We start from the raw sequence: 27547 nt of genomic DNA on the forward strand, positions 1-27547 counted from the left end.
GATAAAAAGAAGTGATTGTGGCAGTCCAGGAATGAAACATTGGTCTGGATTGAAGTTGTGGCAGCACATATGGCAGGAGACTTAAGACTGACTTAAGAGTGACTTAAGATTCATTTTGGAAACAGGACTTGCTGATGTAATAGCTGTTCAAAGTAAGATAAAGAAAAAAATCAAGTTCTAAATTTCTCCCTAGAATAACTGATAGGGGTTGAGATAGGAGTGTGGGTATAGACACTTTGCCTCATCTTCTTAGTAAACTTAGTGTGTAATTAAGTCAGAGAAATTTTTAAGAATTGACTGAGTGTAAAATCGGAGAGAATCAAAATGTGAGGAATAAACATGAAAATCAGGTTCAACCTCATTAGAAATTAGGGGAAAGCATGGGAATTCCCAGGTAATTTAGTGGCTAGGACTCCAGGTTTCCACTGCAGGGGTCACTGGTTGAGCCCTGGTTGGGGAACTAAGATCTCAAGAGCTTTGTGGCATGGCAGAAAAAGAAAGAAAGAAGTCAAGAAAATACAAGTTAAAACCACTATAACCCATCAGTGTGGCTACAAAAAGGCCTGACACTTTCAAAATTATTGATGAGGATGGGGATTAATGAGAACTTTTATACAGTAGTAATATAAATTAGCACAACCATTTTGGAAATCTGTTTGCCAGTACGTAGTATGGTTGAACATGAACGTATCTCTGACCCAGGCATTTTACTCCTATGTATATACCCAACAGTAACTGGTGCACCAAAAAGAAAACATGAACCAAATGTTCATAGCAGCATTAGTTTGGTTTTTGTGTGTGTGTTGGGGGAGGGGGGGAGGGGGATAGAACCTGTGTCTCCTGCAGTGGCAGTGCAAAGTCCTAACCACCAACCAGGGAATTCCTACTAGTATTTCTTGCAATGAGAGTATTTTTGAATTTGAACATCTCAAAGTTGTGATAGACATATCTGTCAACCATAAAGTACACAGGCATGAAGATACCTCCCAACTCTTAACTCTCCATTGCTCTTGAGTCTATGATGACCAAACCTGTCTTTCCATCAGAATTTGCCTATCGAGGACTTCCCTGGTAGTACAGTGGGTAAGAATCCGCCTGCCAATGCAGGGGACATGGTTTCAATTCCTAATCCAGGAAGATTCCACATGCTGTGGAGCAACTAAGCCTGTGTGCCCACAACTACTGAGCCTGCATGCTATGACTGCTGAAGCCCATGTGTCTAGAATCTGTGCTCTGTAACAAGAGAAGCCACCAAAGTGAGAAGCCCATGCTGCAGCTAGAGAAAGCCCACACAAAGCAAAGAAGACTCAGTGCAAACCAAAAATAAATAAATATATAAATAATATTTAAAAAAAAAAAAGATTTGCCTATATTGAAGGGATTTATGGCTTATCTTGATCAGGACTTGGCTAACTGTAACCTCTGGATCAAATCCTGCCCACCACTTATTTTGTACAGGTGCAGTGTAAGAGTAGTTTTACATTTTAAAATTTTAACTTGATTTTTATTTTATATTGGAGCATAGTTGATTTACAACATTGTGGTAATTTCAGGTATAAAGTGATTCAGTTACACATATTCTTAGATTCTTCTCCCATGTGGGTTATTACAGAATACTGACTGGCTTTTACATTTTTTCCCTCTTTTGTGTTCCTTTTTTTTTTTTTTTTTTTGGGTCTTTGGATATTTTTTAAAAATAAAATTGTACATATTTAAGGTATACAATATGATGGTCTGATATACATAAGCATAGCAAAATGACACTGCAGTCAAGCTAATTAACATAGTTTTTCCTCAGTTACCATATTTTTTTAATGATAATAGCACTTAAAATTTATGCTCTTAGCAAATTTCCAGTATTTGATAGTGTTTGTTTTTTTTTTTTAATATCCATTTATTTTTTTGGCTGTGCCAGGTCTTAGCTGTGGCAAGCAGGATTTTTTGTTTGTTTTGGTACCAAATTAGTTTATTTGAAGGAATGGTACTAAAGAAAGAACTTAAGTAGATGTTTTGGTACAACTAATAGAAACGATGAATATAACCCAAATATGCATGTACTGCCTTGGTGACCAGGGAAGTCACCCCTGTGGCTACGGGGAGCCAGTCTGAGGCTTAGCTCTCACTGCGTCCCAGGGTGTGCTGGTCAAAGAGGTACTCTGCCATGCCAGATCCAGGGGCCCCCATCTTGCGCAGATTGGTTTTGTGGTCACCCAATTCTTTGATGGCTTCCACCTGCCCCTTCAGGTAATGAGCCTCAATGGAATCACACAGATGGGGGTCATTTTTTTCAGTGGCCAGTTTGTGCAGTTCAGTAGTGACTGATTCACACTTCTTTCCAAGCATGGTGCACATTCCATTGCATTCAACCCCTTCTCCCAGTCATCACGGTCTGGTTTCTTGATATCCTGAAGTAAGATTCGGCCACCTCGTCGGTTCTGCAGCTTCATCAGTTTCTCAGCATATTCCCTCTCCTCATGAGATCAGTGAAGAAAGTATTCGCAAAGTTCTTCAAAGCCACATCATCGCGGTCAAGATAGTATGACATGCACAGGTAGACATAGGAGGCGAAGAGCTCCACGTTGGTCTGGCGGTTGATGGCGGCCTCCGGGTCCTGGTGGTAGTTCTGGCGCACCTGCGACGGGGATGCGGTCGCCATCGCAGGCGGCTGAGGAGAGGCCGTGGTGGTGGCAGCTCTGCGGCCCTGGAGCAGCGGCGGGGACCTTGGGCCGGTTGGTGGCCGCTCTCAGCTGGCGAGGAGGGCTGGCTCTGAGTGGCCGGCCGGGGCGGGGACGAGCAGGTGGGGGAGGCGCTACCGGGTTCCCTTCAAGCACTGTTGGCGCAGGAAACCCCGGCGACTCTATGAAGACTGTCCATGCAGGAATTTTAGCTGCAGCATGGGAACTCTTAGTTGTGGCATATGGGATGTAGTTCCCTGACCGGGGATTGAACCCGGGCTCCCTGCTTTGAGACCCGAGTCTTTGCCACTGGATCACCAGGGAAGCCCTGATACAATGTTAGGAACTGTAGTCATCATGTTGTATATTAGACCTCTAGACTTAATAAGCCTAACTTTTAAACTCTCCATTCACTTTCCTCCTCCTCCCCCCACCCCATCCCCCACCCCACCAGACTCAGTTATTTGCTTGTCTTCCAGCAACTGTCAGGAACGCTCACAAGTAATGCAGGGAAACCTGAGAAAATCAACTTCCTGAGCTAGCTTGCAGACAGCTTAAAATGAAAACCGCACTCCAGGACAGGAAAGGGCCAGTTTCTGCCTTTTGGTACTTCAAAAATTGTCCCGAGGCGGGTGCACCGTTTCTGGAAGTACTGCAATATCAGGTTGTGAACAGAGCAAGTTCCTATTCCAATTCTCTGCTTCAAAAATCCATTTAATATATTGTTCTCGGATAGAGGATGTTTCAGATATTAAATTGATAAGAACAGATACTACACTTGATCTTAGCCAGAAGGCTGAGAAGCCATAAATTCACTTTTAAATATGATAATGGCTGGGGTCAATAGCTATTAGCTTGGAATTTGACCTCCATCAATGTAATAATAGCATATTGCACAAAATTTAGAAGTCTAGAATATTTTTGATGCAAGCTTTAAAACTGTTGGACCTTAGACATCTTGTGGAGGTTCCTCCTCCAAGAAAACCAAAGCCATAAAGTCAATTGTATAATTGAGCAGCTTTTCAGAATAAAAATCTAGCTCCTTCTGGCCTCAACACCTTTTCTAGCTAGATCTTTCAGCCTAAAGGCCTGAATCTTAATTTTCCTCTTAACTTGTTATTACATCTTTTAGTATTAAAAAGTAAAGGGAAGAAGTTTTTGTGTGAAATTTAAATTCCAGTTCCATAAATAAGTTTTATTGGGATGCAGCATACTCATTCATTTATGTACTGTCTGTGGCTGCCTTTGCACTACAATGGTAGAGTTGAGTACTTGTGACAGATACCATATGTGGTGCTTTCACCACTTTGTACTATTGCTAAAAGGCAGACATCCAGAGAGTAGAATCTAATCAAATGCTATAAATGGCTTCTAAGGATGATGAATATGTTTAATTAAAAGCATTTGCTTTAAATGGATATCAGTTGTTTGGCAGCATATATCTGCATGAAAAGTTGCTTTTAAAGTTGAAATATGTAAAATTTCGTTACAGAACAGCATTTACAGATGACTATTTGGAACAGATTTTGATGTAGATCTGGAGTGTTTTCTGACACCACGCACCAATTCTATTTCCTGACTCTCCTACACCACCTGGGTATCCAACAATTCAGTTCAGTTCTAACATGAACTACTTCAGAAGTTAAAACACCCAGTCCCATAAGTCTGCCCTCACTTTAGTTTTTATCATGTTTTTCTTTTTTTTTAACTTTTTATTTTGCACTGGCGCATGGTCGATTAACAATGTTGTGATAATTTCAGGTGGACAGCAAAGGGACTCAACCATACACATACATGTATTCATTCTCCCCCAAACTCCCCTGCCCTCACTTTAGGCATCAGCAACAAACAGGGTACTCGGACCACCCACACTTTTGCCCAGCCAATTACAAATCAGAGGTTCCCACAACCTCTTTAGGTTTGATAATGCATTCGAACGGCTCATACAACTCAGGGAGATGCTTTATTTACATTTATTCATTTATCATGAAGGATACAACTCTGGAACAGCCAGATGAAAGAGATGCACAGGGCAAAGTATGGGGGAGCAGGGACTGAGTTTCCCTGCTCTCTCCCAGCATGTCACACCCACCGTCCCTTTCACAGTACCTTGATGTGTTCACCTACCCAGAAGCTCTCCAAATCCCACTGCTCATGGGTTTTTCTGAAAGTTTCATCACTTAGCCATGGTTGATTAAATCATTTGCCATTGGTAATTAATTCAGCCTCCAGTCCCTCTCTCCTATTGTACTGACTATACAATAAAAGCCAAAAGAATGTACATGCTGCCAAGGTAACCTGCAGGCCCACTGTGTATATCAGCTGCAGCGGTGTCCATAAGAATTCTACAGAGCTGGCTCGCGACCTGTTCACTAATTTCAGAGAGAGAAAGGGAATTATAAGATGTGCGTATAACTGCGCGAATACATGTAAAAACAGAACCAACTAATGCGGTAACAGAGGGAAGGAGGCTTTTCTTTGAATGTTTGGCCCTATGGCAGCAGGGGCCAGGCTGAACAGAAAAGGGAGCTGCACTAAAGCTCCCCTCCTTTTCCTGAAGGATCTCTCAGGATAACAAGCAAAAGTATGACCAGGCCCCTAGTCTGGCCCCAGGTCATCAATGGAAAGGGAAAATATACACCCAGACTGGAGGAGGGCATAGCAACTGGAGGAGGGCATGGTAACCCACTCCGGTATTCTTGCCTGGAGAGTCCCATGGACAGAGGAGCCTGGCGGCCTACAGTCCATGGGGTTGCAAAAAGTTGGACACAACTCAGGCGACTTAGCACGCACACACAGGCAGGGGCCACACTGTCACCTGGAGTCCTGTTTGTCCCCGCTAGCTTTGCCACTGAACCGACTGTGTCACAGGATCTGCAAAGGTGTGAGTTTTCTAGCCAGAAAACTGGAGGTCTAACCCCAAACCAGCAGCAAGCCTGTAGCCAGAACTCAACCTTCACAGGAAAAGTCTCAACTGCTGCCTTAGAAGCCTGCCTCTGAGAGCGTTTCTTTCCGATCTCTTCTCCTTCGCTAGAAAAGTGACAAAACCAGTTGCGTGGGGTATAAGTCCCAGGAAGCAGGACTTGGCTGGCCCCCGCTTATCCAAAGGAATTGGAGCTGGGGCGGCTTCTGTGGCGTGGCGAGGGAAGCGGGGACTGAGCCACCAGGGGGCCAGTGGCGGCATCCCCACCCTCTGGGGTGGAGAAGGTGGGGGGCAGCCTAACTCAGGGGGCCAGCACAGCAGTGATGGGGATTCCCTGGTCACCAGTGTATTCTCTGTCCGTGCGCTTCAGGGCCTTCTTACCTCCAAAGGGATTCTCAAACTCTACCATGTGGCCTGCCAGTAGATCGAGATGCTTTCTTCGTCCAAGTGTCAGTCATTTAAATTTCCCCACAGGTGGAGAATATCTCCATGACAAGATCCTTCATCACATCCTTCATCAGCTTCCCAATATGCACTTTGTGGGGCTTCAGGAAAGGTCTCTGCTTTTTTCATTTTTCCTCTCTTTTAGGTGGTTTGCATGGGAAGCAGGAACACTACCTTTTGGTACATGTGCGTCGAGAGAGACTTAAGTGGCACAGGAGCTGCTGGGAGCTGGAGGTGCTGGATGGACTGACTTGCTGAAACTTTCCCTGGCCCTTGAGCCGCTGCTAGTGCTGGGGTCGCAGCTGGAGGTGGAGCAGGATGAAGACCTGCTGCTACCCTTGGAAGCACTGTGTCTATTGTTTTACGCCTGTCTCAACGCTTCTCACTTTACTCCTTGGTGCTCCTTTATTTTTAGAGTGATCCTTGGATGTCTCACTTCTAACTTGAGCCTGGGAAAGTATCCCTAAAAGATGGCAGTTCTCACCAAAGAACAGGATCTTCCACCAAGGCCATGGCTTCCCTCTCTCCTCAGCTGCTGAATCTAATATACAGTTGACCTTTGGACAATAGGGGGTTGAACTGCTTGGATCCAAAAATACCTGAACTTTTAAAAAAGTAATAAACACCACAGCACTGCAGGACCAAAGCAGTGTTGGTAGAATATAGGAATGCTGAGCAGGGAATACTTTGGAATCAAGTACACCTAATGTGGGGCTGGCTATAAATTACAGGAGGATTTCCTGCTTTGCAGAGGGTCAAAGCTCCTAACTTAACCCCTGAGTTTCAAGGGTCAATTGTGGTTTAAAATTACAATCTGGTACACAGAAAAGAGCACTGCACTTGGAATCATTTTGCAAACTTTAATGAACCAGCTGGTAGTCCTTGAACTATGCCAGGAACTGCCTGCATAAAAATGAATCAGACCTGCCTGTTTTACAGACTGGGTTTGGAGAGGGTGGGGCACAGAGAGTTGAGTACTTAAATATAAGGAGATAAGGATAAGATAAAAGTAAGTTCTGGGGGTTACAGAAAGAAAAGATTAGAGTCTTTATTATGGTTGTTCAGTTGCTCAGTTGTGTAAGACTATTTGGGAGCCCATGGAGTCTCCTCAATCAGGAAGATTCTCTGGAGAAGGAAATGGCAACCCACTCTTGTATTCTTGCCTGGAGAATCACCATGGACAAGGAGCCTGGCAGGCTATAGTCCACGAGATTGCAAAGAGTTAGATATGACTGAGAAACTAACACACTAAAGTGGGCATGGTAATTCTAGCCATTATTTTCAACTCATTTGTTATGATATAGAAAGATAAGTGAAAATAGTTTTAAAATTGCAAAACATTAATAAATGTGTTAATATGAGCATCCATTTTAAAGAAACTTTTTTAGTGTAAAACAACTTGAAATTTATAGAAGTGCTATACCAAAGCCTTTGACTGTGTGGATCACAATAAACTGTGGAAAATTCTGAAAGAGATGGGAATACCAGACCACCTGACCTGCCTGTGGAGAAATCTGTATGCAGGTCAGGAAGCAACAGTTAGAACTGGACACAGAACAACAGACTGGTTCCAAACAGGAAAAGGAGTACCTGAAGGCTGTATATTGTCACCCTGCTTATTTAACCTAGATGCAGAGTACATCATGAGAAACACTGGGCTGGATGAAGCACAAGCTGGAATCAAGATTGCCGGGAGAAATATCAATAACCTCAGATATGCAGATGACACCACCCTTATGGCAGAAAGTGAAGAAGAACTAAAAAGCCTCTTGATGAAAGTGAAAGAGGACAGTGAAAAAGTTGGCTTAAAGTTCAACATTCAGAAAACTAAGATCATGGCATCTGGTCCCATCACTTCATGGCAAATAGATGGGATACAGTACAGTGTCAGACTTTATTTTGGGGGCTCCAAAATCACTGCAGATGGTGACTGCAGCCATGAAATTAAAAGACGCTTACTCCTTGGAAGGAAAGTTATGACCAACCTAGACAGCATATTAAAAAGTGAAGACATTACTTTGCCAACAAAGGTCCCTCTAGTCAAAGCTATGGTTTTTCCAGTGGTCATGTATGGATGTGAGAATTGGACTATAAAGAAAGCTGAGCGCAGAAGAATTGATGCTTTTGAACTGTGGTGTTGGAGAAGACTCTTAAGAGTCCCTTGGACTGCAAGGAGATCCAACCAGTCCATCCTAGCAGAGATCATTTCTGAGTATTCATTGGAAGGACTGATATTGAAGCTTTAACTCCAATACTTTGGCCACCTTATGCGAAGAGCTGATTCATTTGAAAAGACCCTGATGCTGGGAAAGGTTGAGGGTAGGAGGAGAAGGGGGAGACAGAGGATGAGATGGTTGGATGGCATCACCGACTCAATGGACATGAGTTTGGGTAAACTCCAGGAGTTGGTGATGGACAGGGAGGCCTGGCGTGCTGTGGTCCATGGGGTCGCAAAGAGTCAGACACGACTGAGCAACTGAACTGAACTGGTCATAACTTGGTCATAACTTCCCTTCCAAGGAGTAAGCGTCTTTTAATTTCATGGCTGCAATCACCATCTGCAGTGATTTTGGAGCCCCCAAAAATAAAGTCTGACACTGTTTCCACTGTTTCCCCATCTACTTGCCATGAAGTGATGGGACCAGATGCCAATGATCTTAGTTTTCTGAATGTTGAGCTCTAAGCCAACCTTTTCCCTCTCAAGAGGCTCTTTAGTTCTTCTTCACTTTCTGCCTTAAAGGTGGTGCCATCTGCATATCTGAGGTTATTGATATTTCTCCCAGCATTCTTGATTCCAGCTTGTGCTTCTTCCAGCCGTGTTTCTCATGATGTACTCTGCATATAAGTTAACTAAACAGGGTGACAATATACAGCCTTGATGTACTCCTTTTCCTATTTGGAACCAGTCTGTTGCTCTATGTCCAGTTCTGTTGCTTCCTGACCTGCATACAAGTTTCTCAAGAGACAGGTCAGGTGGTCTGGTATTCCCATTTCTTTCAGAATTTTCCACAGTTTATTGTGATCCACACAATGAAAGGTTTTGGCATAGTCAATAAAGCAGAAATAGATGTTTTTCTGGAACTCTCTTGCTTTTTTGATGATCCAGCAGAAGGTGGCAATTTGATCTCTGGTTCCTCTGCTTTTTCTAAAACCAGCTTGAACATCTGGAAGTTCATGGCTCATGTATTGCTGAAGCCTGGCTTGGAGAATTTTGAGCATTACTTTACTAGCATGTGAGATGAGTGCAATTGTGCAATTGAGTACAACATGTATTGGTTTATTATTATTATTTTAAAATTAATCAATATTTTAAAATATTTCTTAGTTTCAATTTGTAAAGTGGTAATATTGATAAATGTAATCCACCTAACCGAAAGCTCCCTAGGGCCTTCACGTCTTAAATGTATAAAGGGTTCCTAAGATCAAAAAGAGAACCGTTGCCCTTTTTCTTCCCTAGGTGCCTCAGAATCTTAACCATACCTATAATATCAGTTACCCTGTAAACACTGGTGATTCCAAGTCTTTTTTTTTCTTCCCTTTTGTCCAAATCTCTGCTGAGTCTCTGATTTATATATCCTACTGTCTATTTTTTTAGACATCAAAAATCTGCATATGCCAGACTAGGTTCTAAATGCCTTCCCTCACATTGGTCTTCTTCCAGGGTTCTTTCTTTGAAAGGCTTATACCTTATACCACTCGCTCATACCTCATTCCAACTCATCACCAATCCATCATCTGAAATCCATCCAGCTCTCTCTGTATCCATCCACTGCTGTCATAATCTTAGCTATAATCATCCTTCACCTGGGCCACTATAATAGCCTTCTAGCTTATCTCTGCAAGGACTGGCAGCCCCCTAAAACTAGTTCTTTTCACTGCAGCCAGAGTGAATTTCTTAAAACACATGAAATCATATATTTAATCTCCACCAACTTCACATCTCCCCCACTTCATCCCCCCTGAAGAAAACCCTTCATGGCTTTCTGTAGCTTTGCATGAATACCAAAATCCTTAACCTAACCTACAGGACAATGCATGGTCTAGTCATAACACTTCTAAAATATTTTTAGGAGCAGATTCCATTAAACAAGCTTAACTCTTTGATCAGTTCTTCTGTGCTTAGTCACTCACTCATGTCCCACTCTTTGCGACCCCATGGACTGCAGCCCGACAGGCTCCTCTGTCCATGGGGATTCTCCAGGCAAGAATACTGGCATAGATTGCCATTTCCTTAGAGCAGCAGTTAAGCTAGTTTTCTTTTTATACTATTTTTTAACTAAAATGATTATGGGGGGTGTGTGTGTCAATTCTTGTCCCTTTTGGTTTTACATTGTGAATGTTCTTTAAAGACTGTTTTTTTGGCTGTGCCACACAGCTTGTGGGATCTTAGTTCCCCAGGCAGGGATGAGACTGATGACCCCTACAGTGGAAGTGCAGAGTCTTAAACCACTGGACTGCCAGGGAAGTCCCAAATTAGGCCATGTTAATCAAATGTGACATGGGTTTTTTGTATTTAGAATAAAACCTCTTAAACATAACAAGTAATTTTTTAAATAGACTTTTATTGTGAATATAAAATATTTGGAAATTATTTTAAAATTTTAGTTACAGAGTTAATAATTCAATGATCTTTACAAAAGAAAGCACCACATTAAAATTTACATTCATAAGAAACAATCTAAAAATGCATATGCTAAAATGATTCAACAGTACTTACAGTTTTATCAAATCATGAAATTCAGAAACTTTTTAAAACCACAGATCTAAACCGAGGTCTCAAGCTCAGATGTCTTCAGGGCCAAGTGGGCAAACACAAAGTAGTGAAGTAGTCTCATGTAAGAGCCTGGAGTCTAGTGGACTATGGCAAATGGGGGACTGCATACCCAATATAAAGACTTTCTGAATTAAAAACTTTTGGAATTATGCACCCTGAATAAAACAACCGTGGGCCAAGCTGGCCTGAACTGACTGTCAGTTTGCAGCTCTGGGCTAAATGAATTTCTAGCAAGTTATGTACCCAATCTTAAAAATGAGACAACATTTCTTTAGGTAGTTGTGTGGATATATTCTTAAAACATCCAACTAAGAGAAGAAATTTTTAAAAATACTTTTTTTTCACATTTGGGAGAGATTAATTATGCCTAAGAGTTTATTAAAATGAAATGAATTTTATTCTTTTACAGATTGAAAGTTAAATACATTATTATGTACATTATTGCTTATAGGAAATATTTATGTGAAAAATAAAGTATTGGGTTTGCTCAAGCCATTGCTCCGAAAGCATTCAATCACCTCACTAAATACATAAGAAAATACTTGTATTTCAGTTAACCAACAAGTTTATCTTTAAAGAGTATTTTGTTGGAGAACCTTAGTAATTTCATATTGTCAGTGAAAAGGTTCTAATCTAAACATGTAAATTTTACAGCTCAAACCATGTTTGCTTGTTATGTCAAAGCAGTTTTACAGAATTTACAACATTGTATGCCACTGGTAACTTCACGTTAATCATTTAAAAATAGTTTTTAAAAATTAAGGTGATGGAGACATTATAAGGACAAATAAAATCTCCCTTAAAAAGCTGCAAAGCACCTTATAATTCAAATATCCTTACTAGAGTAGGATTACTTATAATAAAGTAACCCACAGACAACACATACTTCAAACAAATGCAACTAAAATACATTTATTCCAAATCCAAAATATTTTCTACTTTTAAAAAACATTTTAGCTCTTGGCTTCAGAAGTTTAAGATAAAAAGAAAGCACCAAGTGTAACCATATAATACTTCTTTTTAAAAAGGTTAAAAAGTTACTAGTTATTATATCTTTTCTATAAAATGAAGTTTATATGGGACAAATAAATTTTATAAGTGGCCATTAATTTCTGAAATTAAAAAGTCAAAGTTTTGACTTTGTTTAAGTATCTGGCCTAAAGTTAGACGTTTAGCAAACTCTGAGTATGTATACAAGAAAATGTTAAGAAATCGTTACCTGTCAGTTAATGCAATAGGTCTGTGTTCATTTTCATTTTTCATGAATTGAAACTTTTCAAGTAGGGGAAATACGTTTGGCATTTTTTCTAACCTAATATTTGGCAAAGTTTTAAGGTCTTATGCATCTTATCTTCATTCTCACATTCTATTATTAAAAGCACTTAAAATACAAAGCAATCAGGATTTCTTAGAATTCAAAGTTAGCATTAACACTGATTTTACACAGAATTATCCATGGAAGAAAATTAATATTGAAAATAGGATTATAAATTCACTACAGATCCATAGAAGAAACATGTTTCTCAAATCAAGTCAATAATAGAAATACGATGTAAGGGAATATATACAACACATGCTGACATATTACAAATGAAGTTTGATTTAGCAGTTCTTTAAAAACCAAAAGGGTTTCTATGAATACCTTTATTTTAAATTAATAAATTATTCATAATAAAAATGTAAAGTTTTCATAAATAACAAAGGACTAGATATTGATTTTTATGGGATTCCCACAAACTAACAAAATATTCAACATTATTTCATCCAAATGTTGGTTTACAATTATTCAAATGTATTTAAAGATAATAGTTGATTGATTTGTATACTGAATTCCAGGCTCATTGACAGCAGGTAGAGTATATAGTGCTGTCTGCTTGTTCTTCACATCATCAAAGGATGAAGCTCCTTTTGTAAGAAACATGATGGCTCCACTGGCTACATACAGTGATCCCATTAGTTAGCGTATTTATGGAGGAAGCGTTCAAATGCATCATAGATGGCTCGCCTAAAATTAAACATGAAAGAAAAACTACAAGTAATTGGCAAAAAAGGGGGACAGACAATGCTTTTACTGTAAGTTATTTCCAAATACCCCGTGGCTGGCAACCTGACCTTGTCTCCAAACAGCTGTGGGAGAGGCAGGTACGTGAGGGTGTTTGGATCCATGTAATTCACCACTACTGGAAAACTTCAAGTGTGCGTCCAACTCATGGTTCAGAAACTGATGGCTTATAAACTCAAGGTTGATAAAAGCCATCTTTTCCTGAGAAGCACTTTTTTTGTGCCTTAAAATTTATATTATTTATATGAATAAAATATGAAATGATAAAATGAAAAGGGACTGGTTCTTTATATTCTTTCTACTTGTTGAAAATTAACTGGCTATGTAACTTTTCAAATGTCATATTCAATCTGTTTCATAGGTTATGATATAGCAAATGAACTCAAAAGCCTTAGTTCCCTACCTTAACTTCACTAGGTATTTTAATATTTTTTTTATTTTAATATTTTAATTGGAAAGAAATAGTCAAATTGAGCTGGCCCAAGTTCATAAGATATTATTTGTAAGGCTTATTTTGGCTTTTTTCCTGTTGTCAAATACATTTTCACTGTATAAAATTCAGAAAAAGAGAAAAAAGTCATAATCCCATCACTCAAAGGTATCTATGTTTAATCTTTTCCTATAGGCTTTTTTTTTTTTTTTTTAATGCTCATGTCTGTATTTTTACAGAGCTTAAATAATAACTGAGGAACTTCCCTGGTGATCTGGTGGTTAAGTGTCCATGCTCCCAATGAAGTGGGACAGGGTTTGATCTCTGGTCAGGGTACTAGATTCCACATGCCACAACTAAGACCCGGCATAGCCAAATAAATAAAAAAAATTTTTTTAATAAATAAATAATAATTGAGATCATATTAATATTAATCCTATATTGTACTTGTTTGACTAAGCATTTCGCCACATCCTTAAAAAGATTCTAAGATTATCTTTAAAACTGGCACCAGCTATGACAGTGATTTCCAATTTGTTGTAAGGAAAAAGTTTTGTATCATTCTTGTATTTGGCTCAAAAATTCATAAAATGAGGCCCAAGGTTGCAATCTGGGCTACTGTACATGGTATGAGAAGGGTTAGTAAAGGTATACATGTGCATTTTAAATCATTTGAATAGTCTCTTACTCACTTGTACTATAAATCCAAACAACCCAAATTCTTAGAGCACACAAAGGATTGGCTTGTTTTACTTTTAAATCTGAGGAGTGATAAGGGTGAATTTGTAAAGTTCTGCTATTTCAATGTCATCTAAACTTTGTTAGGTTTTAAAGTGACTAGTGGGGAGTATATGTCAAATAGCTTAGTATTTATTCCTCCTGAGCAAGTTATTTAATCTTTTTTGTTCCCTATGTTTCTGTGCAAAAGGGGATATTAAAAGTAATATCAGAAGAAATCGCTCTAGTACCTGGCACATACTGATAGCTAACATTTATTTCTTTCTCACATGAAGCCTTCAAGTGAGCACCGAGGAGTTTTTATAGCGGACTTTGATAACATCTATTCTTCCTAATGCCTCTCAGCCATATTCCCACATAGATACATAAAAAAGTAATAAAATAAATTTGATAACGATTTACTAAAGCAAGCATGTGGGTTCCCTGCATTCACATGTAACAGAACTTTAGACTCTTCTTGGGAAACCCTAGCAACCCTCCCTACACACAATGTTTGTTTGCTTTTGTTTTAGTTTTGCTGTGCCAGAGGGTCACTTGAGTGTTGGGTAAATAGTCTGCTCACTCACTGACTAACTCACAGCTTTACAAATGAGTGTTTGTTTTTTTTTTAAAGAGCATACTATAAAAAGAAAGTGTTACATTCTTGAGGACATTACAGACTTGAAGAATTAACCCATACCTCAAGAAGGTGACATCTATACATTGAACTACATAAGCAACAACATATAATTATTTCTTAGATTAAAAAAGAGCTAAAAACATGTCAAACATATCACGCACACACACACAATTCTTCTTTGATATGACTGTCCAGTTGGCAGTTTTGGAACACTGCACAGGGCACTAGTCTAACCCCTTGATGTGAATGGATTTAACCATTAATGATAAATATTCCAATAATAACTGTTACAATCAAATGAACAGAAGTAGAAATAAACTGGCATATCAAAAAAGTAGAATAATAGCATAAAAGTTTTTATGAGTGAGTGAGTGAAAGTCACTCAGTTGTGTCCAACTCTTTGCGACCCCATGGACTATACAGTCCATGGAATTCTCCAGGCCAGAATACTGGAGTGGGTAGCCTTTCCCTTCTCCAGGGGATCTTCCCAACCCAGGGATTGAACCCAGGTCTCCTGCATTGCAGGAAAGCCTTTATAAGTTCTAACAAATATGGAGTCATACAAGATTATTAACAATAAAATCAGTATTTCACTTCTCATTTACTGGCTGCTGGAACACACTGCTAGATTATTCCACAAGATGCTCAGGTCATTCTGAGAGAACATAAGAGTGGAGTGAAAAATTCATGAGTCAAAGCAAGTTTTACAAACCCTAGTGTTCCTCTCTACATTCTAAAATACCTGGCTATTAATATTGGTAGAGGGTAAAACCACACAATAAAACACGCCTATCATATGCTATTTCCTAGTTCTCTAGAAGGAAAAGAAAATAAGATAGGAAAGAGTATCACAATGTGAGAATTGAGAGAAGCAGGAAGGAAATAAGACGACTAAAATCTATAAGACAAATATCAATTTTTTAAATATTTATTGAGAAAAAAAATCCCCAAAACAAACAAGTAACAGACACCAGTTAGACCAATCATCTTACCTGAAGAGTCCTTGTTTAAAAAGATAAGCACTAATATGACCCCCTTCTAGATATCGGATTTCACAACCAGGCCAAATTTCTTGTAGACTTCGAACTCCTGTTCGTGGAATATAGGCATCTTCTTTGGCTTGAACCACTATGATGAGGCTTGGGTCAACTGGAACTAGGTACAGGATTTTTTAAGATGCAACATATATACTTTGCAGAAGCTCGAAGAATTTTATATAAATACTGGTAACCATATTGAAAAGTAAAATACACCATACAATGCAGTAAGTATGCAAAAAATACTTGCCAAACTAAAACTTTTGATCATTAAGTTGAAAGTCAACTATACTGGACCTTCCTCGTGGCTCAGTGGTAAAGAATCCACCTGCCAGTGCAGGAGACACGGGTTCTATCCCTGGTCCGAGAAGATCCCACATGCTTGGAGCAGCTAGGCCTGGGTGCCACAGCTGCTGAGCCTGTGCTCTAGAGCCCAGGAGCTGCAACGGCGGAAGCCCGAGCACCCCAGGGCTGAGCACGAGAAGCCACTGCAATGAGAAGCCCATGCAACTAGCAGAGGAGCCCCACTGCCTGTAACTAGAGAAAAGCCCACACAGCAATGAAGACCCAACACAGTGAAAAATAAATAAATAAAATAAGCTTTTAAAAAACCAACTGTACTAAACCATAACATTATAATATTCATCTCTAATACAACGAGATGAGTATTCTTTCTAAAGAAGATACAAACCCCAATGTTTTTAACGAACTAATAAAATGGTCTTGGATTTTCATGGATAAAATTTAAATATACATTTAAATAACTCACTTATCTTAGAAAACACATTGTGGAGCCAATGATAAATATATCCTTGAAAATATGAAATTATAGCATACTTTAAAAATATTTCACACATTTTACGTATCATCAGCATATAGTCTCAATGTCACATAAAAATTAATACCTGAGAAATTTGCTACATGAGTACATTCATCCATAACTCCTTTCATAAATATTAAAGATTCTTTCTGAAGATTGTTTCTTCTTTGTTCTTTACTGAGTAGGTGGCGTGACTGAGGACTGCAACTTGTATAACTACTTTTGTTGGTTGAAAGTGTGGGATTGAAGCAGTCCATCTTAGAGGTATCTTGTAACAAGAGTCCTTCTGATGTGGCACTGATAGATGCTTTACTAGATTTATGGCACTCAACAGGTTTTTGGGACACAACGTGGTCCGTCATATCTAAATTTAAAGTTCTAGAAACCAGATTAAGGTTAGTTAGCTTGTCTGCACTGCTGGGGAAGCGTTTCACGAACTCTTGTCCCATTTTGAAAGAATCTGTCTGAACATATGAAAGAGAAGAAAATGTCATTTAATATAAAATAGGATTTTATGTAACAACCTTGTCAAAACAAAGAGAAAACACATATATCCATCAAGGAATAAATGGACAAACAAAATATAATATATCCATATAATAGATTATTAGTCAATCTTAAAAGGGAATGAAATTCTAACACACGCTATGCCAGAGATGAACTCTGAAGACATTCTGCTAAATGAATAAGTCACACACAAAAGGACCATATTGTATGATTCCACTTTTGAGGAACCTAGAGTAGTCAAATTCAGAGAGACAGAAAGTAGAATGGTGGCTGCCTGGGGCTAGGAAGAGGCATGAATAGAGTTTAGTTTAATGGGTACAGAGTTTCAGTTTAGGAAGAGGAAAAAGTCCTGGAGATGAATGGTGGTATGGATGGAGGTAACGGCTACAAAACAACGTAAGTGTGCTTACTACTGCTGAACTGTACACTTAAAAATGGTTAAAATGGTTAATACTAATGAACTGTACATTTAAAAACGGTTACAATCGTAAATTTTATGTGGTATATATTTTACCATAATTAAAAAAAAAAAAGGAAAAAAGGTATACAAATTTAGCTGAGGACTAAGGCAGATTATGTTTTATTGCTAAGTGTTTCCTACTAAATGGTAAAGGTTATCATTTAGCCTGTGACACATTTTGTTTTGTTTGTTTTGGCTGCACCACTAGGCTCGCAGGGTCTTAGCTTCCCAGACTAGGATTGAATCTGGGCCCCCAGCAGTGCAAGTGCAGAGTCCTAACCACTGGACTGCCAGGGAAATCTTGCTTGTGTCATGTTTTTATTGTCACAGTTTTGAAATCCATGATTTGTTCTAACCTTAGAACTTCTAAAGTTCTTAGGAGTGCATCCTAGCAGTAATACATCAGTCACCCCAAATTCTTTCCTTAGGCTGAACTAAGAAAAATTAAAAATTATCAAGAAAAAATATTATTAAAATCCCCAAAGTATAATACACACTAAGTTTAAGAACTTACAATTTAAGTAAAAATAAAGTTTGTCAGATACTAAAAGCAGTCAAACAAAAGAACGACAGCCTGGGAAAATATATTTGCAACTTACATGACAAAGAGCTAACTACCTTAATTGATTAGACGTGAATAAACGGCTCACAACAATAATTTAAAAAAATGAGCAAAGGATATGCCATAAAGGTCACAAAAAATGAAATACAAATTGCTCTTAAACTTATAAACATGTTCAATTTCACTTACAGTTAATTGCTTTTTTTTTTTTTGTCACACAGTGTGGCTTACAGGATCTTAGTTCCCAGACCATGAATGGAACCTGGGCCCCCTGCAGTGGAAGCATGAAGTCCTAACCACTACACTGTTAGATAATTCCCCTAAAAGAGTGCATTTTATATTACTCTACTCAAGTCATCTCTAAGAAAATGGCAGTGTTCACAAGTACAAAAATGGTTATATCCTCTAAGTAGTAGACTACATAGTGAAGATAATAAGAGAATGCTTTATACAATTAGATTTTAAAAAAATTTTATTTAATTGGGGGCTAATTACTTTAAAATATTGTAGTGGCTTTTGCCATACACTGACATGAATCAGCCATGGGTGTACATGTGTTCCCCATCCTGAAAATTTTTAAGAATGCAGAATGTCTGGTAATTACAAGTATCTCAAAAGCTAAGATGAGTAAAATACAGAAAATAAGTACTCATTGAATAAATATTATTTTGCTTTGAGGAAGCCAGAAATGATTCCCATCCAAAAAATAAGTAATAATGATAAAAGATGTAATTAATACATTATATCTCTTTTAAGCCAAAGCATACATTTCACCTCAAGACAATTCTGATTTTGTCTAGAACAGGACCCCATTTTAAGCCATTATTTGAACAGAGTTCATAATCTAAAGCCATTTTTCTCCATAGGATGTATTCATTTTAAATATAGAAGCTGCAAAATGGCAAATGACTAAGTCAGTTAAAAAGAATCCATAGCATAATAAATATCAGTTTACATTAACTGTCAACAAACTTCTACATGAAGCCTAAAAGTTGATACAGTACAGGTGAGAACTAACATCATTCTTCCATGTTCTCAGACTTTGTTTACTAAATAATGCTGTCATAAGATTTGAAAAGAAACTTTAATGGGTCTTCCTAAAGCTGCATAATTTTCCAAACAATTTTCCTCTGATTACAGAGCCTGTTCATTCCTTCACTCCTTTTTCCTTTTTTGCATGAAGAATTTTTTTTAAATTTTTTATTTTGCACTGAGGTATAGCTGATTAGCAATGTTGTAACAGCTTCAAGGTGAACCGTGAAGGGACTCAACTATACATGCATATGTATCCATTCTCCCCCAAACTCCCCTTCTATCCGTCAATCCTTTTTCAGTCCTTTAACTTTTGAAATATTTTCTTGACATTTTTCCTTGGCCTCAATCAGCCTTGCCAATTTCTAAGCCAATGCAGCACTTGCCAGAAACAATGGGGTAAGGACTAAGATAACTGTTATAAGGAAGCCATGTGGATCTTTTGCAAGCCTATACCACAACATACTCAGCCCAGGCCGGTACGTCAAACATCTTTGTAGAGGCCTTATGCTTGAGCGAAAGTGACAGTGTTAGTTGCTCAATTGTGTCTGATTCTTTGCAACCCCATGCACTGTAGCCCACCAGGCTCCTCTGTCCATGGAATTCTCCAGGCAAGAATACTGGAGTGGGTTGCCACTTCCTTCTCCAAGGGATGGTTCCCACCCAGGGATCAAACTTGGGTCTCCCACATTTCAGGCATATTCTTCACCGTCTGGGCCAGAAGGGAAACTTGAGTAGTCTCTAATTTTGTCCTGGGATTATTAGCCATCACATTTTCAGGGGACCCTTGGTCAGCTGTCTTCTTTAGCTCTACCATACACTTCTGAGTTAAGGCTTAAATTCTGTTATGTTCTCATGTACCTCAATTTCAGATTCCAAGCTCATGCTTGGAGGAATAAATATTATTTCTTTAAGAAATATTCTTCCTTCCAAAAAGGATTGAGACTGGGTTTGATCTCCAGATCAGACCAGACCAGCATGGCACCTGAAGCCATCTGCACTTTTCCTCCATACTGGTGTTTCCCTTCACTCACTCACCCTTCCTCACTGACCCCCTCCTCAGCCCCCACCACCATCCCACCTGCATCTGGCCCCTGGGGCCACACTCAGCTGATCCTCCCTCCGTCTGGGGCTCACATGGTGGGGTGTGTGAGAATCAGGGGTGGTCCCCGCCACTCCTTGCAAAGCACCATGGCTGCCTCAGCTGACACTGGGGCAAAACCTCTGCAGTGGGTTCCACCAGCCTCCCCGACTCCCAACTCACCCAGATTATCAGTAACTTTCAAACTGAGTGTGCAAAACTTTAAAATTCATGAAAAGAATGGTTACTTTAGGAGAGTAATCAGGAAGCAGTTCATTTCCCTGAAAATTGGTAAATTAAGGGAAAGAATTAAACTTTTCCTATATGAACTGAGGGCTTCCCTCACAGCTCAGGGACAAAGAATCTGTATGCCAATGCAGGAGACTTGGGTTCCATCCCAGGGTCAGGAAAATCCCTTAGAGAAGGAAATGGTAACCCACTCCAGTATTCTTGCTTGGGAAAGCTCATGGACAGAGGAGCCTGGCAGGGGTTGCAGAAGAGTTGGATGGGACTTAGTGACTAAATAACAATATGAATTGAATTATGAGACAACCAAATAATTAGCAAAGGAAGTGACTTTTTAAAATAAAAGTATTTTAAATTAATAAATGAAAAAAAAGGACAGAATTAGAGTATCAGCATTTTGCAACTCTCAATGTAATAGACATAGACATTAAGCATCAATGGCTGCTTACACCACAGGAAAGAGCAGCCAGACATTACCTGCTTCCTATACTCTTAACAAAGAACATGGAGGAATATACATGAGAATACAAACAAAAACCTCGGCTGTGAGAAACTGTACAGGTAAATAGCCCATGTTCTTCAACAGATAAATTATAATGAAAAGAAAGGAATGAAGAAGAATTTATAGATTAAAGATACTTAAAAGACACATCAGATAAAAGATGTATATCTAGGAATGCGTATTTGGACAATAAAATTATCTTAAAGACAGAAGGAAGTAATTACTATAAAAATCTGGATGATGATAACTAAATAGTAGAGGGAGGAGGGCCTTTTGATTAGGACACATGAAAGAGGTTTTTGGGTTGGGTGCTAAGTGCTGAGCGGGATGGTCAAGTTCTATTCTTGACCTATTACAAATGCATTAGCCATTTAATAAACGTGGTAAGCTATACATTAGCTTTGCATGATTGTGGTTAGGACTCTGTGCTCTCACTGCCGAGGGCCTGGGTTCAATCCCTGATCAGGGAACCAAAGTCTCACAAGTCATGCAGCACAGGCAAAAAAAAAAAAAAAGAAAGAAAGAAAAAAAGATATACATTAAAAAAAAAAAATCTGCAATTCTTTTTAAAAATCTGAATCATTACCATGGTCAAAATCCACCCCCCCATGTTATGCAAAAGTTAAAAATACTTACTCCACAGTATTCAAGCATGTGAATAATTTCTTCTTCATAAACTGTCTGTGTATAATACTGCTTTTCTAGTTCCCTCCAATTAATTGATTTACTTAGCACGCCCTGAAATAACAAACTAAATTAAGATCAGATCACATCTGTAAAGCATGTTGTCCAATAGTTTGATTATTCTTATTGTGCAGAAAGAAAATTAACAAAGCAGGCTTGAGATTTCCTATCTCTGGACAAGCCTACTTGTAAGGTTGGACCTTAACTAAAGTCTGGTAACTTGACTGGTAAACAATAGTTCTTTCAGTTCAGTTCAGTTCAGTGGCTCAGTCGTGTCCGACTCTTTGTGACCCCATGAATTGCAGCACACCAGGCCTCCCTGTCCGTCACCAGCTCCTGGAGTTTACTCAAACTCATGTCCATCGAGTTGGTGATGCCATCCAACCATCTCATCCTCTGTCGTCCCCTTCTCCTCCTGCCCCCAATCCCTCCCAGCATCAGGGTCTTTTTCAATGAGTCAACTCTTCGCATGAGGTGGCCAAAGTATTGGAGTTTCAGCTTCAGCATCAGTCCTTCCAATGAACACCCAGGACTGATCTCCTTTAGGATGGACTGGTTGGATCTCCTAAAACTTCCAAAATGATATGGGTCACTGGGCCTAAACTGCTGATACAAACAATGTAGTTTCTATTAAACACTGGATTTCCTTCTGGAATTTTAGTATGTGAGGCTGAGAATACCCAAGAACTCTGATCTCTGATATAAACCCCGGACTTCAAGGCTCAGGTGAGTTTCACTGATGGACAACAATTTGCACCTATTGTCATAACTCACTGCTGAAGGAATTAAACACATTCTGAAAGACTCCTTTGGAAGCTTATGCTTGGTTTCTTCTGGACTGTACCCCATGTGCCTTTTTCCTTGGCTGATTTTATAGTGAATCCTTTTGCTGCAATATGTTTTAGTTGTGAATATGACTATATATTGAGTCCTGTGATTCCTTCCAGTGAATCACTAAACCTGGGGGTGATTTTTAGAACCCTGAAAACTATTATGTTTAATTATATATAGCTATCTAAATATTAACTGCAATTATATTACCGTAGTGAAGACCCCAGATGCTGTGGACCAAGACAGACATGGAATCAATGGCATGGGCTTAGGCCAGTTGGATACTGCTAAGGAAGCCATCTGTAACATAACACAGAGAGATTCAGTTTAAAGTTCACAGTCATTAAATGAAAAATATTTAATATTAAGAAGTACTTTGGGAGTGGGATGGGGAGGGAGGTGGGAGGGAGGTTTAAGAGAGAGGGGACAAATATATACCTATGGCTAATTCATGTTAGATGTATGGTGGAAGCAAGCACAATATTGTAAAGTAATTATCTTCCAATTAAGAAAAAAGTATTTTGTATAGTAGTTGGTGAGATAAGACATGAACATAAAGTCTCTTAAACACTTATGAGAATGTCTAGCAACCTCTCCAAATTCCCCAGATCATAAACTCAACAATGACATAAAACTGTCTCCTAAAAAACCAATAAAGTATATTAGGAAATTTTAAGTATCTTAAGACCCTTCACAGAAACCTACTTTCTATTGGGTAAATATAGAGCAAACATGCTGGGATGTAGATCCTGGGCAGTAGGCTAAGCACACTCATTACTTAAGTGACCTGCTCAGGAGGAGCAGGATCATTACTAAAAATCTCAGACTTCTGAGGTTGACTGAAAGATGTCAACAATTTGGTGAACTACAAAGCACATTATATAGTTGATATAAAATGATGTAATATGTTTAGAGAAGTAAAATGTTACTTTTGGCTAGAGGAATCACAGAAGGCTTCATGAAATAGCTGTCTTTTAGGGGAAAAGATAAATGGGGTCTTGTCTTCTATATCAAGAAGATGGTATGGTCAAAGGCGGATGGTGAGAAATACAGGGTCTGGTGGGGAAACAGCCAAAATACTTCAGTTAGGCTGGTCAATAGGGCATGTATCCAGAGGAGTAGGGAGACAGGTAGGGCTAGAAAGCTTGATCATGATCAGATTAGAGGTTCCTTTGTTCCACAGATAATGGGGAATTAATAAAGAGATGGGAACAAAGTAGCGTTATTGTCAAAGAATTGATTCAATGAAGCTAAACAGTATTTTATAAGATTGATTAGAGAGGGTGAGATTTGTGGTAGGGAAACCAGTTAATAGGTAGTAGTCCAGCTGATAAGTTATAACACTCTGACTTAGGTCATAAAAATGGAAACAGTACTACATAGGAAAATAGATCTTTTCCCACCCTTCAGTTTCACTGTCTTTAGTTGTTTCAAATTTGAGTTTTTGAAGCTAATTTTATCAGTTTCAGCCTTTGGTAATTGCTTTGAATTTGAGTAAGTTTTTAAACTTAATCTTATAATTCAAATGAATTATAAAGAATATGTATCTATAGATATAGATATAAACATACTGGATGATTTTTATGTCCAGGAAATGAGCCAGAGGGTCATGTTCCTGGCCCTCACTGAAGCAACTGCTTTACAGAGAAAATGGACTGCTAGCCAAGCAATCACAGTGTGAAGAAATATGTATATGTTACTGAGAAATGAAGTGTGGTCTGGGAATCAGGAGGAGCTTCCCACAGAAGGACGCTCTAACCTGGAAGCAGATGGGCAAGCTGCTACCTGGCTAGGTGATAAGGAGTGAGGGGGCGCTAGAGGGATGCGCAGCTAGTGCCAGTTCCATAGTAAGACCTTTGGCAGGTTTTAAGCAGGAGAGAGCAGAGAACAGACTTAGGAAGACCACACTAGTTACAGTGTGGGGGAAGCTCTTAAGAAAAAGACTGAGGAGAGAAAAGACTAAATGGAGAAACCAATGAGGAGACTGTACACTCTAGAAAGCAAAGGTAAAACAGGTTGATGGTATGGGGATGGAGGGAAGAGATAATCAAAAAGTGTTTTGTAAATCCACTATCTTCAGGAATTTAACAGCAAAATAAAGCATTTATAGTTGAGATCTGAAAAGCTAATTTTTATTATCAACTTTTAATAAAATATTAAATCTAATACCTGAAACATAGCTGTGAAGTAAGTAGTAAAATCAGTATGTCCATAAATCACAAAAAAATCATTATTTAATAACTAGAATAAAAGATTAGAATCTGTTCCTGCAGGATTTCCCTGGTGGTCCAGTGACTGGGACTCTGCACTCTCAATGCAGGAGCCCTGGTTGGATCCCTGTTCAGGGAACTAGATTCCATATGCTGCAACTAAAAGATGCTGTGTGCTGCAATTAAGACCTGGAGAAGCTAAATAAAATAAATAAATTAAGAAGAAATAATTTAAAAAAAAATCTGTCTCTGCTTTCACCAAAAGTAAAATTAATTCTATACCTAAAGTGATTTCTTTTCTTTTGGCCATACCATGCAGCATTAGTTCCCTGACCCGGGATAAACCCACACCCCTGTACTGGAAGCAAGGAGTCTTAATCACAGGACCTCCAGGGAAGTCCCTAAAGTGAATCTGTAAATAATTAGATTCCCTAGACCTTCCACCCACCCCACAGCCCTCTTCAGTGCTCACAGCCCACAGGTAAGGATACTGGGCAATAGTTTAAAGCTGCAGCTTTCTCTGGCATGGGCCGACTGTAAGGTGCCCACAGAGGACACACCATAAATCCATTACTATGCTTGATTCCATAGATCTTATAAACACAACCACAATTAAATATAAGTTGAAATGAAAATGCTTACGTGTCCTCCCATGGATATTCCGGTCATTCCTAGAGGTCCATAGCCCTCCCTCTCTAGCCAGTGCAAGAGAGCTGCAGATTCTAAAACAAGAGCTCCTCCCATCACAAAAAGGTCGGACACGTTTTTTAAGCTGGACCTTCTAGCCTCACAAAACAAAAGAGAAAATTATTTATGTTTTTACATTTTTATACACACACATTTACAATACGCAGCCAAAATGCATGTTTTTCTTTTAATGGACCAGATAGCTAAGTATTAATAAAACAATGGTATAAGTTGATAAAATTAAATTGCTGCTAACATTGTTCTACATATTAATCACCTAAAACTTAAAAAGTTGTATCTGCTCTACTACATACAATCTTCATTGAATTTCAACTACTGAGCTATTTTGAAATCCAGAGAACATATTATTTATATTTGACAGAACTTAAAACTGTTAAAATATGTATGGGAAAATAATATTTCTATATTGTCAATTTTTAGTTAAATTACCACATCAATAAAAGGAAAAACAAATTTATAGTTGTCCCTTCTTAGGAAAAAAAAATTACAATAGAGCTTAAAGCTCACATTAAAAAAATATATATATAAAAGAATTGAAACCTAATACTAGATAATTTTCATAGAATCAGAGCAAAAAAACTCTTAAATTTGTATGGAAACACAAAAGACCCCGAAAAGCTAAGGCAATCTGGAGAAAGAAAAATGGAGTCTAGGGGAGTCAGACTCTCTGATTTCAGACTATACTGCAAAGCTGCAGTAATCAAGACAATATGGTAATGGCACAAAAACAGAAATCTCGATCAATGGAATAGGATAGAAAGCCCAGAAATAAACTCATGCACCTATGGTCATTTAATTTATGACAAGAGAGGTAAGAATATACAATGGAGAAAAGACAGTCTCTTCAATAAGTGGTGCTGGGGAAACTGGACAGCTACACGTAAAAGAATGAAATTAGAAAACTCTCTAACACCATACACAAAAATAAACTCAAAATGGATTAAAGACCTAAATGTAAGACCAGATACTAAGTCTTAGTGGACTTTCCTGGCAGTCCAGTTGTTGAAAATCTGCACGTCCAATGCAGGGGGTACAAGTTTGATCCCTGGTCAGGAAAATAAGGTCTCACATGCTGCATGGTGTGGCCATAAAATTAAAAAAAAACCAAAAACCTCTTAGAGGAAAACATAGGCAGAACACTCTTTTGACATAAATCACAGCAATATCTTTTTTTTTTTTTTTGCTGCACCACACAGCATGTGGAATCTTAGTTCCATGACCAGGGATTGAACCTGTACCCCCAAGCATTGGAAACACAGAGTCTTAACCACTGGACTGCCAGGGAAGTCCAGCAATATCATTTTTGATCCATCTCCCAGAGTAATGAAAATAAACAAATGAGGCCTAATTAAACACAAAACCTTTTGCACAGCAAAGGAAACCATAAACAAAACAAAAAGACAACCAACAGGCTGGGAGAAAATATTTGTAAACAAAGCGACTGACATAGAGCCCATGCAGCTCTATAAAAAACAAAAAAAAAACCCACTCAAAAAACATGGGCAGAAGATCTAAAGAGACGTTTCTCCAAAGAAGACATGCAGATGACCAAAAAGCACATGAAAAGATACTCAACATCACTAATTATCAGAAATGCAAATCAAAACCACAATGAAGTAACACCTGATACCAGTCAGAATGCCCATTAACAAAAAGTCCACAAACAATAAATGCTGGAGAGGGTAGGAGAATAGGAAACCCTCCTACACTGATGGTCGGAATGTAAATTGCTATAACCACTAAGGAGAACAGTATGGAAGTTCCATAAAAAAATAAATGACTACCGTATGATCCATCAATCCCACCCCTGAGTATATATCTGGTGAAAACCAAAATCCAAAAGGATACACTCATCCCAGTGTTCACTGCAGCACTATTTACAATAGCCAAGACACGGAAGCAACCTAAATGCTCACTGACAGAAGAATGATAAAGATGTGGTATATATATACAATGGACTATTACTCAACCATAAAAAAGAATGAAATAATGCCATTTGCAGCAACATGGATGGAACTCAAGATTATCGTACTAAGTTAGTCAGACAAAGAACAACTTGTGATAGACAACTATCATATGCTATCACTCATATGAGGAATCTAGTTTTAAAAGGATACAAATTTACAAAGCAGAACTTTGAACTTTGAACTTATTTACACAGCAGAAACAGAATTACAGATATTGAAAATAAACTTAAGGCTG

At 38.6% G+C, this 27547-nt stretch overlaps 1 protein-coding gene, 1 non-coding gene and 3 pseudogenes across 7 annotated transcripts in view; all 5 read right to left on the minus strand.

The window, feature by feature from the left end:
• Nucleotides 1-2112: 2112 nt before the first annotated feature.
• On the minus strand, nt 2113-3071 carry LOC122452870 (annotated as a pseudogene).
• A 231-nt stretch (nt 3072-3302) lies between these two features.
• Nucleotides 3303-3483, minus strand: LOC122425847 (annotated as a pseudogene).
• A 7101-nt stretch (nt 3484-10584) lies between these two features.
• Nucleotides 10585-27547, minus strand: part of ABHD18 (abhydrolase domain containing 18) — a 40312-nt gene continuing 23349 nt past the window's right edge. For 5 of the 6 annotated variants that reach the window (XM_043486577.1, XM_043486595.1, XM_043486587.1 and 2 more), the window contains 6 exons: nt 25280-25418; nt 22638-22727; nt 21549-21650; nt 16608-16986; nt 15658-15820; nt 10585-12821 (listed from right to left, as the gene is read on the minus strand). In XM_043486577.1, coding sequence (XP_043342512.1) covers nt 12770-12821; nt 15658-15820; nt 16608-16986; nt 21549-21650; nt 22638-22727; nt 25280-25418 — 925 coding nt within the window. In that variant the 3' untranslated portion in view covers nt 10585-12769. The remainder of the gene's footprint in view (nt 12822-15657; nt 15821-16607; nt 16987-21548; nt 21651-22637; nt 22728-25279; nt 25419-27547) is intronic. The other variant, XM_043486604.1, reaches the window with a different exon arrangement.
• Nucleotides 17013-21539, minus strand: LOC122452884 (annotated as a pseudogene).
• LOC122425534 lies at nt 25083-25216 on the minus strand. The gene has a single exon (XR_006264896.1). It is a non-coding gene; the product is annotated as a small nucleolar RNA SNORA42/SNORA80 family (small nucleolar RNA).

This window comes from Cervus canadensis, chromosome 1, assembly GCF_019320065.1.
Source record: "Cervus canadensis isolate Bull #8, Minnesota chromosome 1, ASM1932006v1, whole genome shotgun sequence".
Lineage (NCBI taxonomy): Eukaryota > Metazoa > Chordata > Mammalia > Artiodactyla > Cervidae > Cervus > Cervus canadensis.